This window comes from Rhipicephalus sanguineus, chromosome 1 (genome assembly GCF_013339695.2).
Source record: "Rhipicephalus sanguineus isolate Rsan-2018 chromosome 1, BIME_Rsan_1.4, whole genome shotgun sequence".
In the NCBI taxonomy this organism is placed as follows: Eukaryota; Metazoa; Arthropoda; class Arachnida; order Ixodida; family Ixodidae; genus Rhipicephalus; species Rhipicephalus sanguineus.
Window position 1 is genome coordinate 237,003,117 of NC_051176.1, and position 15,356 is coordinate 237,018,472.

A 15,356-nucleotide genomic window follows, 5' to 3' on the forward strand; every position below is an offset into this window, starting at 1 on the left:
AGCACATCTGTTTGCACTTTAATTTGGTGGGTATTACTGTGGAACAGCTGCTGTTTTGCCACTTTTAACCTCGTGGTTACACATGTTCAGACAATATAAACTGGGCGTTCAGTACCTGTTTCGATGCTTATGTTAACACACGACCAGATTTTGGCCAATTGGCTGAACTACTCTAATGTGGCTCAGTAGTGATGGCCATTTCACCTTTTCAATGGCACTAGCAGGAGCACCTTCTCCAAAGGAGTCTGAGCCCTATCATATGCAAAGCTTCATGGAGGATCAAGGAGCAAGCATTAGGAAGATATAGTTGCATTCTAGTGCACAAAATATTCCTGTGCATTGCACCACTGCCCTGCTCTCCAGCACACACACCTAGGGAGTTTTCAGTGTAGCTGCTGATGTTTTTAAAAAGAAATGTGAGAAGATGACCACCAAATATTTTGCAAATAGCACAGCCAGCTCGTTCTATCTGCTGTATTTGTACAATGTTAATGAAAGTTGGGAGGAAAGTAAAGTAGGAGTAATCAATTACTTTTCAGTAATTCCTCAATTACTCTCTTGGGGCAATAATTGGTAACAATGATTCACATTTTTGAACGAACTAGCTGTAATCAGTTAATTTATTTTCTGTAGTGTGTACAGGTCTACATCTGACACGAATATACCTTAGTGGTAGCAAATATTCATTGTAAGCATATATTTTTTACATACTAACATTGACAACTAATTTTCTTAACAAAATAATTTATATTCATGGTCCTTATAAAGGTCAAATGAGAAACGAGATTGATTTAGTGAATAGATGGGGTTTAACATCCTAAAAAACACTTGGATTAGTGCTTTTAGCATGCAAATGGAACGTGTCTTATTGTCTACAGAGCAAGAAAACAACTGAGCACAATTTTTCGCATTCATTGGAAAAAAACAAGTGATGACACATCTACAAACACACAGTTTGCACTGTTTTGATATTTTGCACATAACCAGGCTGTATTTATATGCCACTGTATGCACTGTGTTGGGGGAAGTTGCATTGGCAAGGTTCACTGAAAGTGCTCCGTGAACCCCAACAGGAAGCTGTTTAAGCAAACCATGCCTATTTTTTCCAACCTAATTAGAAAAGTGAAGTACCATGCTCGTAAAGCATTGTAAACATAAAGCAATTTTGAAATGATCAACCAAACAGCATCAACAACACTTCTTTAAAAAAAGCTTAGAAGGTGTCTACTAAAAAAGTAAGGGGTACTCCAGCATACCTGGGTGGTGATAGCCGCCGAGGAGCTGCACGTCGAGGCGAAGGACTTCTAGGAACATGTCGATCTCCGGCACGCCTTGGTGATAATGAGCGCCGTCGCTCAAACTCTGGTCCTCGGTAGCGGGGTGGTGAAAGTTTCCTCAATGGTGAAGTTTTCCTACTGGGCGAGCTCTTTCGTACAGGTGAGACTTTTCGTACTGGGGATTCTTTTCGTGAAAGTGATCTTCGAAATGGTGATGCCCTGCGATCTGGTGACATTCTCCGAGATGGTGAAGCTCTCCGAGCAGGTGAGAGTTTGCGTGAAGGGGATACCTTTCGAGGTGACGCCCGGTGCAAAGGTGACGCTCTCCTCGGAGATGACGCTCTTCGTGAAGGAGACCCCTTTCGGGCTGGAGAGCATCTGCGGCCTGGAGACATGCCCTTGCGACCAGGAGAAACCCTGCGACTGGGGGATATTTTTCGACTCGGTGACAATTTCCGTGACGGTGACTTGCGGGACGGAGAGCTTCGCCTTGAGGGGCTTTTCTTGGGGCTCTTTCGGTGTCGTGAAGGGCTCTCCTTCCTCTGCATGGACCGTTTCTGGCTTGGACTGGCGGCATCTTGCTGAGCCTTTTCAGTGTGGGCTTTCCTGGTGAAATAAAGACTCATGTTCAATATGCTCCAGTTCAACAATTATTTACTACTTTGTTTTCTCGGGGTACACCAAGGCCAGAATTAAAAAAAGCAAGTTTAATTTTCTTATGGAAATTATGACTTCAATATGTTACAGTCGGGGTGACCTTAGGAAGGACAGGCCAGTTTCCCTTCAATAAAAGTTCCAAAATATGTGACAGCAATATTACTAGAGAAACAAGAACTTTAAATTTCCAATTTTGTAAAACTTAATTTCTAATTACATCTGCCTGCTTCAAAAGCAGTATGGTATACTGATACTAGTTGTTCTCAGAGCTTGTTATTTACACTTCAGCAATTGTGCAAAATTGAAGATATGTCACTCACTCACTCAAGAAATTTATGATGTTCTGAGTCGGTGAGTGCTGTACTGTACAATGGCTCTCAAGATGAAACAGCCCCGTGGTGCAAAATTGGTAAAAATTTCAAACAAGCTGCATTTTAGGCAAGAGTCAAGGTGACACACACAAATTCCCTATGCAACCTGCATTGTGTAATAGACTGAGTGCCAATGAACAGGACACAAGAAGACATGACGACTACACGAGTGCTCGACTACACGAGCGCTTCTTGTGTCCCGTCCGTTTGCGCTCAATGTATTACAGAATGAACCAATGCGCCCAACAAAGCATTTTATTAATCAACCTGCATTGCTTGGAACATGACTGGCCATAGCACAGTGCTACGGTACCCCATCCAACGGGGAACATGCAATGCTGCCGCTGTAAATATGCCACAAAACAAAATAGAAGGAGAAGGGAAAAAGCAGGTAGAGCTCGCCACATGAACATGACACAGTCCTTTGGCTATGGCAGATGGAAGAATTTAGGGAAGGAAAACCACTTGCAGACACTAGCCGAGGTAAAAGGCGATAGTGTGTGTGTAGCAGCTCTGCCCTGCTGGCAGCAAGGTAACAGGACATTTCAATTTCTTATCTCCTCCAACAACACAGCAATTAAAAAAATTGAGTAAAACACTACACAGATGGTGCCTTACAACTTCCGGTACATAACCAAAATTTACAATGGGGTGTGGTGGGGTGGGTCCTTTAAAGGTATGCAAGCACGATGTACATCAGCATGCCTTTGCTTAGGCAACAGTTTTTATCATGTCGCAAGGTACAGGACACGTCTACGAGACCAGTCAGTTATGTGTGCTTTCTTTTGGCTGGCCAAGTGAATGCTCTGGTTCATTAAATCATCATCTATCTCACAGGTTTGCAAGCTCAGAGAACAGTACAAATATGGAAGCACAAGGAACTTATACTTTGGCCTGTACAATAAAATAATAGAACATTAATAAAGTACTCAGAAATGCATGAAATACAATAAAATCTACAGCACATGACTTTTATGCATGTACCTGTGCCTGAAATGCATATTTCTTGAAATTTTTTTTAATCAATACTTGAGACAGTTTCAAGTATTATATGCTGAATGCCAATAAATTGTTTGCCACTTCTGGCCTTGCACTAACAAAAACAAATTGTGCACGAATTGCAATCACTGGCAGCAAGGATGAACCAACCAACCAACCTGCTTGAACGAGGAGAGCCATCCCTTTCCCTTTCTTTATGATGATCACTGCGAGAATGAGCATGCTCTCGACTTTTTCCCTCCCGATCAGCCTTGTGGTCTAGAGAAGATGTTCGTGAATGTTTCTTGCTGCCACTGTCTTGGCTTTTGCTAGACAGCTTGGTCTTCTTGCCCTTGTGAACCTCTTCATCTGAGCTTCCATAGTCACTAGGGACAAGCGTATAAAGCTTGGCCTGTAAAATTGCCTTCTGCTCTTCCAACTCTTCAAGGTTCATGTTGCTAACTTGAAGTGTGTCCTGATTGGTCACCACGTCTAGAGGAGGGGCTCCCTTGTCACCACTCGACTTGCGCTTCTTGTCCTTGGAACTGTGATGATGCTTATGCTTGTGCTTATGCTTCCTCTTTTTGTGTTTGCCACCCCCTTCCTTGGCCTCTTTTCGGGTTGGTTCTGCAATTGGCTCATCACTGCACGAAAAACAGAAGAAATGTGGCTGAGATGAAAAACAATACAACAGCAATTGTACAATGTCTATGTTACCTCGTTTATAACCATAGCATAGCACACCGCGTTACGAATGAGAACAAGTATGCAAGCATCCGAGCACAGACGCAAACTTGTAAAGATAGCTTAAGAAAATTAAAAGGCTTGTCTCACACTCAAAACATACAGACTTAAATTACGTTAACTTGTGCAGTGCTTGCCTCATAATTTTACGACATCTCAAGAGATCTTTACACTAGAAAAAAAAAAGAACCACTGGTCATAACTACCTACACCCGATTACCCACAGACTGCAAAAAATATTCTGCACAATTTATACCTCAAAAGGCTTTGTCACCGTGTGTTGTTTGAGTCCATGAACTACCACCACAAAGCACAACATCTATCATATACGCCAATAACCACCTTGGGAGGGCTGTGCAGCTTACTCATAATGGCAGTGACACAGCACATATTTTGACGTTGGGAAACATGTTTGAGGGATACCAGGCGATCAGGAGTAAGAAAGATATATTACATAAAAGCCTCATGCCATCGGTACTACAAGGTGTCTGCTTTAGTGCTCATTTACATATACAGAGAATAAAGGAAAACACTAAATTAAGTTTTATTGCTACACTACCAGTTTCCTTAACAATCATTTGACAGCAAAATATGGAATAAGATTTTATCAATGGAGCAAATAAAGGCCAATCTTTAGAATTTTGTGTCTATACACATAATACTGCAACTGTACAATGCAATAAATTTCATAATACCGAAGATATTATTACATATTTAGAGTAGTAAACAAGGTTTTAATTTTAAATACTATGATCAACATTTTGTTAATGCCTATTTAAGACAATGCCCTAAAATAAAACATTATGGGGTAGGCCCACATACCAACATGAATACTACCTGGATGCATCCTGTATATTTAAGTAATTTCGTGGCATACCAAGCTCCATCTTCAGTAACATTAGTCTAGTGCTGTTCCAGTAGTGCAACCTGTCATCCTGACTCCAACTTATTTTTTTTTTGTCCCTATACAGACGTTGCTGCACAACATCGTTTTTCTTAGTTCTGCACTGGCTTTTATGACAAAGATAAGAAAGCAAATTCTTATGCTGGGTTCTATTACAAAACAGGATACTTAGTATGCACTAGACAACATCATATCAGCTGTCAATCTCATTAAGCCATTAGTGTCACAGCACAGGTGCAGATTACGTTTGCATATACCACATGTATAAACTTCAAAATGCTCCTTCATGCAGTGAGATATCACTGCCTTACTTTATTTCCCACAGGTACAAGATGACTCTGAACCCATACAGTGGCTTGGCAGTGCACAGTACACTTTCTTTCAATAGGGAGAAAAAAGATGTGACACACATAGCAGTGTAATAAGGGTTGCTTAATTCAGCTCACTCAAACCTGGCAAACGGAAGTACTGCTTGGCTATGTACTTAGTAACATGCTTGCTAAATCCTGCGCACATACTACTCAGTCCAGCTTCACAACAAATGCTAAGCGCTTGGAATCTGCCAGTTGTCTACAGAAATCAGTCAAGAAAGCTGGCCACGCTGCTGCAAAATCCTGTGGTGCAATGCAAAAGCAAGTGGCAAAAGTTGCAGTTATTCCATACCTGCATCTGATTAGTCACAATGTGAGGTGTACTGGCAACAAGCCAATGAGCCCTAGATAAGTTCTCAAAAATGCGTTAAGTCAACACTACCAGGGACCTAGGCAAAATGCCTCACTAAGCATAAAGACAAGTTCGTGCTTCGTGATCACAGCACTGTTTATAATACACCATTACCATGCAATAACGAGTATGTAAGTCAAACCGGAATGTGCCTGAACAAAGGTCTTACAAAACATGTTTGTAATATGGAAAAGCATCTTTGAAGCGGGCGGCGAAAAAAAAAGGACAAAAGCAAGGTACGACACAGCACACAGCGCCTATGCAAAGATGCATAGCCAATTCCAACTTGCCCAGAATATGGAAAAGGCTGTCAGTGGACAATTTAGGCATTGTTGGGATTGTGACTGCCAGACTATTTTCAACTACGTACATGAGAAGCAACAGCAAGAAGCAACGACAGGATTGTACATGAAATTATACAAGTACCAGAAGTTTCGAAAAGGTATAAGAAGTGCATCAGTTGGCATCACTTGCACTTTCAAGCAATGAGTGTGATTTTTTATTGCATTATTTTTATTATTATTATTATCATTATGAAAGTTTATTGGTGCAAAGGTTCACAAAGCGCCAAGACTATGGGAGATTTTCTATTGCGAAATATGCAATATTGGTGATGTCTTCCGCTGATAGTCATTCTTTGTGTCTCATCATCATCATCATTATCAGCCAATTTTATGTCCACTGCAGGACGTAGGCCTCTCCCAATGATCTCTAATTTAATCTATCTCGTGCGAACTGATTCCATTTTATCCCTGCAAACTTATTAATTTCATCACTCCATCCAACTCACTGCCGTCCTCAGCTGCATTTTCGATCCCTTGGTAACCATCCTGTTGTCTAACTGACCCCCTGTTGTCTTTCCTACGCATTACGTGGCCATCCCATGTCTATTTCTTTCGCTTAATGGCAACTAGAATATCCGCTACCCATGTATGTTTGTTTCCTGACCCATTCTGCTTTTTTCTGATCGCAATGTTAGTGAGCTGCCCTGTTACTTCTTGTTCTTCGGGGTTAGGGTTAGGAAGTGTGCATTTATACTTGCAATTAGTAAAGTTCAGTTGGAAGTTCAGCACAGTGAGCGTCTCTTTCATTTGCCCTGGCCTTATATGCTGGGAAACATCAAATATGCAGCACCAACTAGCACTCTGTGGGGTGTGTTCTTGCGTGTTTGCGTGTGTGAATGAGGGAATGCCAAGTTGCACCAAGTTTCTTCAATATGACGAGTTACCAACTAGCCAAACAGTAAGTTCTAATAACAATTAGCACAATGCTCAATGTTGGTAAAGAATGTTTCTATGCATTTTCCACATTACCACAGTATGAGCGTACACTCTGAATGGTAAGCTTTCCACTGCTATAGAAAAAAAAAGGTACCACAAAAATTGATTGTGAGCCTCTTATAGAATTCATGGATGTGAACAGGAGAAACAGTACATGAGGCCATGTCCCAAACTTATTTTACCTTCTTAATACATCACAATCAACAGCATTCATAGAATGGGCAAAGACATCAGATCATGGTGCTAAGGCGGCAGCTGTCGTGACAATATTGACCGACTGGCAGCTGCTTAAATGTGCATTTACCTAAGCACAATACATTAAAGGGAACATCTATCTCTCATCTCTCTGCACATTGTAATGATAACTGTTTAAAGATTTTCATTAATTGTACTAAGCCCATCTCCTAGCAAGAAAAAAACATTTCAAAAAAACAAGATTTCACAGAATCTTTCCATACTTAATGGCAGCATGATAAATGTGCATCTGTTCAGTCTATTTCACTGTTAAAGTTATGAGCCACAGCTTCTTGCTGATGTATTCCACAATGTCACTTCAAACTCCGTCACATGGGCAAATTTTGTGTAATTTTCAGCAAGTGACTTCACCACTAGTGTCATTCACAGACTGTCACGTGGAAATGTTAATGATTCACACTGCAGAATGCACTCTCACGCTAGTGTGTTTGGTGAACTCACTTTACTGAGTTGAAGTGCGTGAGCGTCAATAGTGATGGCTAAAAGATAAAGTAATATTGAAAGCAGAGTTGGTACTATTTTTAAACCATTGTTTTACACCTATTGATGAAGCAGCGCACAAGACGCATTCACACACACACAAAGAAAGACCCAAACAAGCACGTGTCTGCTGTATATGTGCGTGAATGTGTCCTTTGTGTGCTGCTTCACCATGGCTAACCAACTAACCTATCAGCGGATAAAATGTTTTACAGCATAAGCTGTTACGGGTTCATATCAGCAGTTAAATTGGAGTGATGTTGTCTGCTGTTATTAATGTCAGTTGCAGCGAACGTGTATAATGAGAAAAACATCTGGATTCCCACCGGAATAAAATCCAGGCACTCTCCATGCGAGTGAACTACTCTACCACTGATCCATGCCAGTTCTTGATGAAAGTGCTTTGAAAAAATACGCCATAGCAGACATCCCATCGGGCAAGGAGTTACATGTTCAGCTACGCAAACATTGCGTGGATGATGGGCGATGTTGCAACAAACGTCACTCCATGCCACAAGAGTGCACAGCTACTAGGTGCACACATTGCTGCTTCATAGTTTTGTACCAGTTCTCAAAGTAGGTCAACTGTGTAACGTGTGGATGCATTAAAGCTGCCTACATATCACAAGCAGCTATGCCACAATTTGTCACCGTCATTAACAATAGCAGCCTCAACAGCAGCCTCAACAGCAGTCTTCTATTGCCCAAGGAGTCCTGCGAGCAGCTACGTAGTTACAAACATGCGTGGCAGATGCATAGTATTGCATCAGGTGTCATGCCATGTCAATTGCGTAATGAGTGGGTGCCTTAAAGCTGCCTGCCCATTACAAAGGGCACAGCCATGATTTATCATTGTCATCATCAGCAGCATCAAGAATGTCGACTTGCATTTGGGTAGTATAGATCCTTCTGTCATGCCATATGAATTATGCAACGCGTGAGAACTTTAAAGCTGCAATTTAGACACACTGCTGTGCCACAATCATCAGTGGTCCGGCCATAGTTTTCTCTATGGCCTAGTTAATGCAGGCAGTTTAAAGCTACTCACCAATTACACGCTATGCTACAATCATCATCAGCAGCCTGGCCATAGTTTTCTTTAAGGCACTGCTAGCGTGCACACTTTCATAGCCTTGGTAGTAGCTAACAGACTACAGTTACAATTGTTTGCCACAATCTTGTCATGGCCTTATGTAGAGACTGTGTTTATAAACAACTAATATAATAATTTTGGGGGTTTTACGTCCCAACATCACGATACGATTATGAGGGACGCTGTAGTAGAGGGCTCCGAAAATGTTGACCATCTGGTAGTTTTTAATGTGCACCTAAATCTAAGTACACAGATCTCTAGCAATTTGCCTCAATCGAAATGCGGCCGCCGCGGCCAGGATTCGATCCCGCAACCTTCGGGTCAGCAGTCAAGCATCATAACCACTAGACCATCGAGGTGAGTCGCTTATAAACAATCAAATTTTTGTAGTGTCAAAATGAATATCCTTCGTAATATACTTTTTGGCTAACTATGCATATCTGACAGCATTTTAATTAATGTGTACATTAAACCACTACATTCAATGACCCGCATTTGCAGTAAGCACCCTAAAAAGCTTACAGGTAGGCTCTTCAAAGGCCGCTCATCCAGCATACGCTAGTGACTGTGCCAAACAGGCCTGTAATTTGTTATTGGGAATGTTATGTAATAAAATTTACTGAACTACGAAATATAACTTACTATTTTCATTTACAGGCTGTTTATGGACACGGTCGCAAGGGGCTTGCCACCACTCATACCATGCAATGGTCGTATAGTTTACTCCTGAGCAGCCGTTGCCATTGGTAGCAACAGCCTGTGATTCATGATGTTAATGTGATTGCAACGATTTACTTCATGTGTTAGCAGCGAGCACTGGCTGCTAACAGTGCTGTGCCATTATATGTCCACAGACAAATAAAATTTCCCCTCCTTTCCACTAGAACTGAATAAGTATATAGGCTGTACTGACACTATCAAAATACAGGGTGTTGAATCTGATCTGAACTGAGAACTATACCCAAACTAGAAATTTGGCCCTAATTAAACTCAAACTATACCTGAATCACAAAAAATAACAGCAACCAGTCTGGAAGACAAAAAAAAGTTAGAGCACTTTGGGCAGTGCACACAGTAAAAAAACCATGAAGCCAAACAAAACAGATTTGCTTCAACAGCTGGTCCATCCCACTTTCGTTCAGTAATTACCTGCAAGTTGATTTGTATGCACCAGTGAGGACAGATGCTGCATACATACCAAGAACCACAGGGTACCTAAGCAAAGACACTTGAGGTTTTTGACTTGCCGTGGTGGTCTAGTGGTTATGGTGCTCGACTGCTGACCCGAAGGTGGTGGGATCGAATACCGGCCACCGTGGCTGCATTTCAGTGAAGGCAAAATGCTAGAGGCCTATGTGCTTAGATTTAGGAGTATGTTAAAAGAACCCCAGGTGGTAAAAATTTCCGGAGCCCTCTACTACGGAGTCTCTCATAATCATATTGTGGTTTTGGGACATAAAACCCAACAATTATTATTATTACTTGAGGTTTTTGAACTTATGCAATGTTAATGGGCTTTTCAAGGCAGAAATGTTTTTAGAGGGTCTCAAGAGAACAACCAAATGTGTTACACGTAAACGCAGGCCATTACTACAGGAAGCTCAAACACTAGCTGTAAAAAGAGCAGCAGCTCAACTGAGGTGACGAAACAAAAATAAATATTTAAGGTATGCACACCAGAAGATATGAAGAGCAGACGAGATTATGGAGGCAATGAGGCAAGCCAAGAAAAGGAGCGGTAGCCACCATGCTGCTGGCGTGACCGAAACACATGTTGCCACTAACAAAGTGGGGCAGACCTCGATTTGCGCTGCTCAAGATAACATTCACTTTAGCAAGGAAGAGATCCAATCAAGCACTGAAAAATAATTATGAGCCTAAATAAAAATGCGGCATGAGGCAAACAATACCACTCGCTTACAGCACTTGCATGTGACTCTGCTGTTGGTGAAATTATGCCAACAGAATGGAAGCTAGTGCAAGCCACTTAGGAAGTAGGATAGTGAACCATGCTGTTTTGGTACCGTCAGACATATGGTGAAAGCGCAACTGTATTGCATGTAGATTTGAAGCAATGTGCATATGAAACAAGGTGCATTTTAAAAAAGTTTAATTTTTAAGAATATGTGGCTGCGTGCCCTCTCACAACACATTTTATTGGCATCTTATATTTCATCCTTTAATTTATCTTCATAGTTACCAAGAAGATGCAGCATTATTTCCTGTAGTGCATTGTCACTCAATCAAAATTGTCAATTTGTGCAGAATATTTACAACTGAATCATAATTACTGCTTCTTATGCTAGATAACATCTAATTATATGCAGTTATCACATATCACATTAACATTATGACACAATAAGTTGTGGCAAGCAAAATATCGACCTTTACAGGATACACACTTCTCAGCAAAATGTTTTCAGAGATGCGGGTAAAACAAATCTCCCAAATATTTCTCTCATCCATATGTATATTTGTTCAATTTAGAACACCTAAATCTAGCCAGGCAAATGATGTTATTGGTAAAGAAGGCATGCACATTTCATTTACCCATGCGATGAATTTCCACACTTAAAACCGTATTAAGCACAAGGTGCTGTTTCCCACATGTCAATGAAGCCCCACCCTTATAATCTGCGGTAAGAACTTGTACAGACTAAAGTCCCTAGATTTTTCCTTTTTACTTAAGTACCGACAACTGCCTCCTTTCCCGGCCCTCTCTCGTGCGCAGCTGGCGTCTGCCGCCATTTTCTTCTAACTTAGAAGATTTACAAAGCCATGTGCGTCTAAGTACATTAGCCACGCATCTTTCAGCAGACAATACTCTAACGCGACGCGCCTTTCTCCTCCCGTCAACCCCCTGTCATTAGTGAAAGGGGGATGCGTTTCACCAGGTGCTGGAAAAGCCTTAGGAAGAACATGGCTACCGAAAACGAGTGTTAACCAATGAGATTCGTCGACGGCGCTTCAATGGTTGTCGGTACTTAAGAAAGAACAGGGAAAAATCTAGGGGCTTTAGTACAGACAAGTTAGTCAGAAGACTACGTGCACCATGTCACATAATGTCAACATGGGCAGCCCGGTATTGAAAGTACTGTTCTGAACCAGTTTGCACATATTTTTGTTTTTGTTTTTTACAAGAATACAAGAACAAGACCTGGATCAAGCCAGTGTCTTTCTGTGGTTTGACACCCTGCAAAAATGAAACGTCTTTTTGCCGAGACTAGCTGAATATAAAACTGGTTTTAACTGGGCCAGTTTAAAGCCAGCTTTTTGGTAATAATAAGAGTTCCTAGTACTCAGGGAAAGCGGCAACATCACAGAAAACAAAAACCACACTGATACATGTGCTACTACAAAAAGAGCATCAAAAAATGTTACATGCATAAAGCAGGAAGCCAGGTGGACCCAGTTATTCATCACTGGCACCAGCTGACTTCTAGACGAGACCAGCAAGCTTGACAAAGTACAAGTCTAACAAAGGTAATATTTAACTGCGACCCACTGACCCCAGTTGCTAAAACACACCTAACCCTTCCTGGGTTGAATCTGCCATCCAAAGTTGGTTGTTACTGCAGTAGAAACAAACTTGGGACTGGCATACTAATGAGCTCCATAGTGAGAGCGCAAATGGCTCATTTACAAGCCAGTAAAGCTTTGCTGCCAGTCTTTCCTGCTGCACAAAGTATGGCCACGGCATCAACATGCACAAGAAAATGCAGTTCATAAGAAGTCTTCAGTGTACTTGGACTCTTAGTGGGTCATCAAAAAAGCTCTGTTTTGCATTCTTGAGTGATAAATTGTCAATACAATACAAGTATTTTCAACATGATTTGTATCAATGTACACAGTCATGTCTTCCCAATATGCATTATGTAGCAAAACTGTATCTTGAATTCTTAACAATATTGGTGGTGAGCTGGTCTCATTGTCCCTCATATTCTCTTCAAAGGTTTCTGATATGCACTTGCTGCATTTCAACCTTTAAATACATTGTTTACTAGCCTTGAATCCAAGCCAGCTGCAAAAGCTGGTCACAATTTCCAGATGGAACCAGTGGACAAGACCCAAATGAAGTCATTAGACCAGTCCTAACTGGGACCATCATAAACTATTTAAATGAAGCCCAGCATGGTAACTGCTTGAAATGCAGTTTAATTTGTTTTGCTTGAGGAGCTATTCCTTAGATACTACAAGCACATTAAAACGAGGGCTTATGCCCTGCAAGATTTACAAACAATTTAGAATCGCAGTTTTAAAACAATAAAATACAACAGATAACTTGCAAATGCGTTGCTAGGTGTATGTTCAAGCTAAGAAAGAATTAAAAACAAGGCGAAGTACTATACAAATATGTCGATTATCGGTCAAACCGGCACATTCGACCAAGGCTGCACGGAACACAAACTATTAGCAGGACACGGCAGAGCACTGACGAATATGGTATTTGCAGAGATTTTTTTTTAATATATATTACAGGTATAACTGAAGAACAGAGGCCGCGTTACCTTGAAGGAACAAAAAAAAAAAGTACACATAATACGCGTGTTCGACCGTGACGAAAGATGCATATCGCATCTCGCGCGCAGGAAAACTCGTTAATGATATAAGCCAGTAGAACGCGCAGTGTGGTGCACCATACTCGTTGCTTCTTTAATGGGGTTACAGAAATACATTTTAAAAAGAAGTTCGCCGAGCTTGTTTACCTTTGCAACTGCTTCTTCTTCAGCGACACCATTGCGCCAAGTTGCACCTAACGCCGTGCTACAATAAATATGAGGCCCACTCAAATGGTCTATAGCGCGAAAATGTGTCCCCGTAGCGAAAAAGCTAATGTATACCGGGCACTCTATCGTAATATACCGTGGCCTCTGAACAGCTGCATGTGTTAACTAGCACGGCTACCGTAACAGCAAAACACAAGAGGGCTCTTCACGCAATGTTGCTAGAACATACCCTGAATTGCTACAAGGAGCGATCGACCAAATACTGGCCGAATACCATGCTCGTGTAGCAATTTTTTAACCTCTAGATATTAAACCTATCATCTCTAAAGGTCACGATATAACATTGCGTTACGTGTCCCGCGCTCGCGTGAAAAACGTTCCAAGCGTACGGCGGCGCAATGCCCCACTGAACGGTACTTGCGATCCTACAAGTGTTTACACGTGCGTTCTATTTTGTTCTACAGTTTGCATCACCCGTTCACACTTTCTGGGACGGCGAGGACAATATTTCATTTCGCAAATGACTAAAGTAATTATCAAAAGAACATCGTCCCGAAGTTATGCGCTTACACTGCAACCTCATCGACGAGCCATCGTTGTGCACTTACCTGAAATCACCATTTTTCACGTCTTGCGTTGTATCCACGCTGAGGACGGTACTTTGAACACAAGACTTCGCCATTCTTCCCACTGCACGTCTTTACAACGATAAAAGATCACTGACGCAGTTCACGAAGCAACCTAACGCATTCGACGAACGGCGACTGTTGATGTCACAGCGCGTGAGAAGCCACCGGAGCCAAGTAAGTGTGCAGGCACCTCACCGCTAGCTGTACGCCTAAGCGGCCTAGCCGCTGACCGCCGAATTAAGTCCTTTGATCATAGCCGCGAAATAAAGCCGATACTACTTCAGAATCCGGCCATTCTCGTGCTTGGCAGGGCGCCGAAACTTTTACGTACTCCAGCCGGCCTTCACGTTTTTAGGCATGGTAGTTCGCGCAAACAGCGCAAAGCCGACGGATTGTGGCGCCTACTTGCGGCGGAACCGAATAATTGCTTGTTCGTTACATGGCGGCGAACAAAAAAACAATTAGTATATTTTTTTTTCCTCGCACCTGTGGAGCAAAGTTAAATTATTTTTAAATGTTTCATTTACAATTGTTGTGCGGAGATCAAAGGAAAGTCCAGTGGTCTAATGAGTTGTGATATTTTGCGCTTGATGCGGTCACTGATGTTTATGCAGCTTCAAAGAAACGTCTGAACATTACTAGTTTGTTTACTTGATAAAAGATGACGCAACGATCAGTAAGTTCATTGTTTGAGACCAATGGTTTGTGCGTGGTGTGTTTTGTTGAAGGGATGAGAGGGGCTCCAGCAGGTAACAACGCTCAACAACGAAAAGGGTAGCGTAAGGGGAGGTGTGGATAGACATTTTGGGCTAGTTGGTAGCATTCTAAAATCATCGATCTCCATACCGATAAAGTTTACTGCTACTGTACGAAAATATATGCCCTTCCATGTGCAACTGCTGCTGGATGGAAAGACGGAAAGACACGCGGTGAGAGAGAGAGAGAGATAGAGGGCGTGCTTCATAGAAATGCTGTGGTCAACCGTGGTAATGGTAGTGATTTGAAGAGAGGAAAGACGCTAAATTTATGCAACACATGAGGAAGCAAGGCGCAGCGTCGTTGGGGGGAGGGTAACAGGGAGTGAAAGAAGCGAGCTGAAGGGAGCGCCACGCCATTGGAAAAAGGCTGGCGCACTGGGAATTGAACTCAGTACCTCCTGCATTGGAGGCGGCCGCTCTAATCACTTAACTACGATGAATTTCGCGCCTTTTCCTCCCCGCAATCACATTCTCTCTCTC

General features: G+C 41.9%; 1 protein-coding gene across 3 annotated transcripts in view; it reads right to left on the bottom strand.

The window, feature by feature from the left end:
• The window catches only part of LOC119375118 (serine/threonine-protein kinase PRP4 homolog), an 86,055-nt gene extending 71,568 nt beyond the window's left edge, over positions 1-14,487 (bottom strand). For 2 of the 3 annotated variants that reach the window (XR_005180349.2, XM_037645317.2), the window contains exons 1-3: positions 14,098-14,480; positions 3,463-3,927; positions 1,257-1,883 (exon numbers count right to left, since the gene is read on the bottom strand). Coding sequence is in view for 2 of the 3 variants with exons in the window: in XM_037645317.2 (XP_037501245.1) it covers positions 1,257-1,883; positions 3,463-3,927; positions 14,098-14,171 (1,166 nt within the window). In the remaining variant the exon portion in view is untranslated. Of the gene's footprint in view, positions 1-1,256; positions 1,884-3,462; positions 3,928-14,097 lie in introns of all 3 variants that reach the window. The other variant, XM_049420406.1, reaches the window with a different exon arrangement.
• Positions 14,488-15,356: the final 869 nt, after the last annotated feature.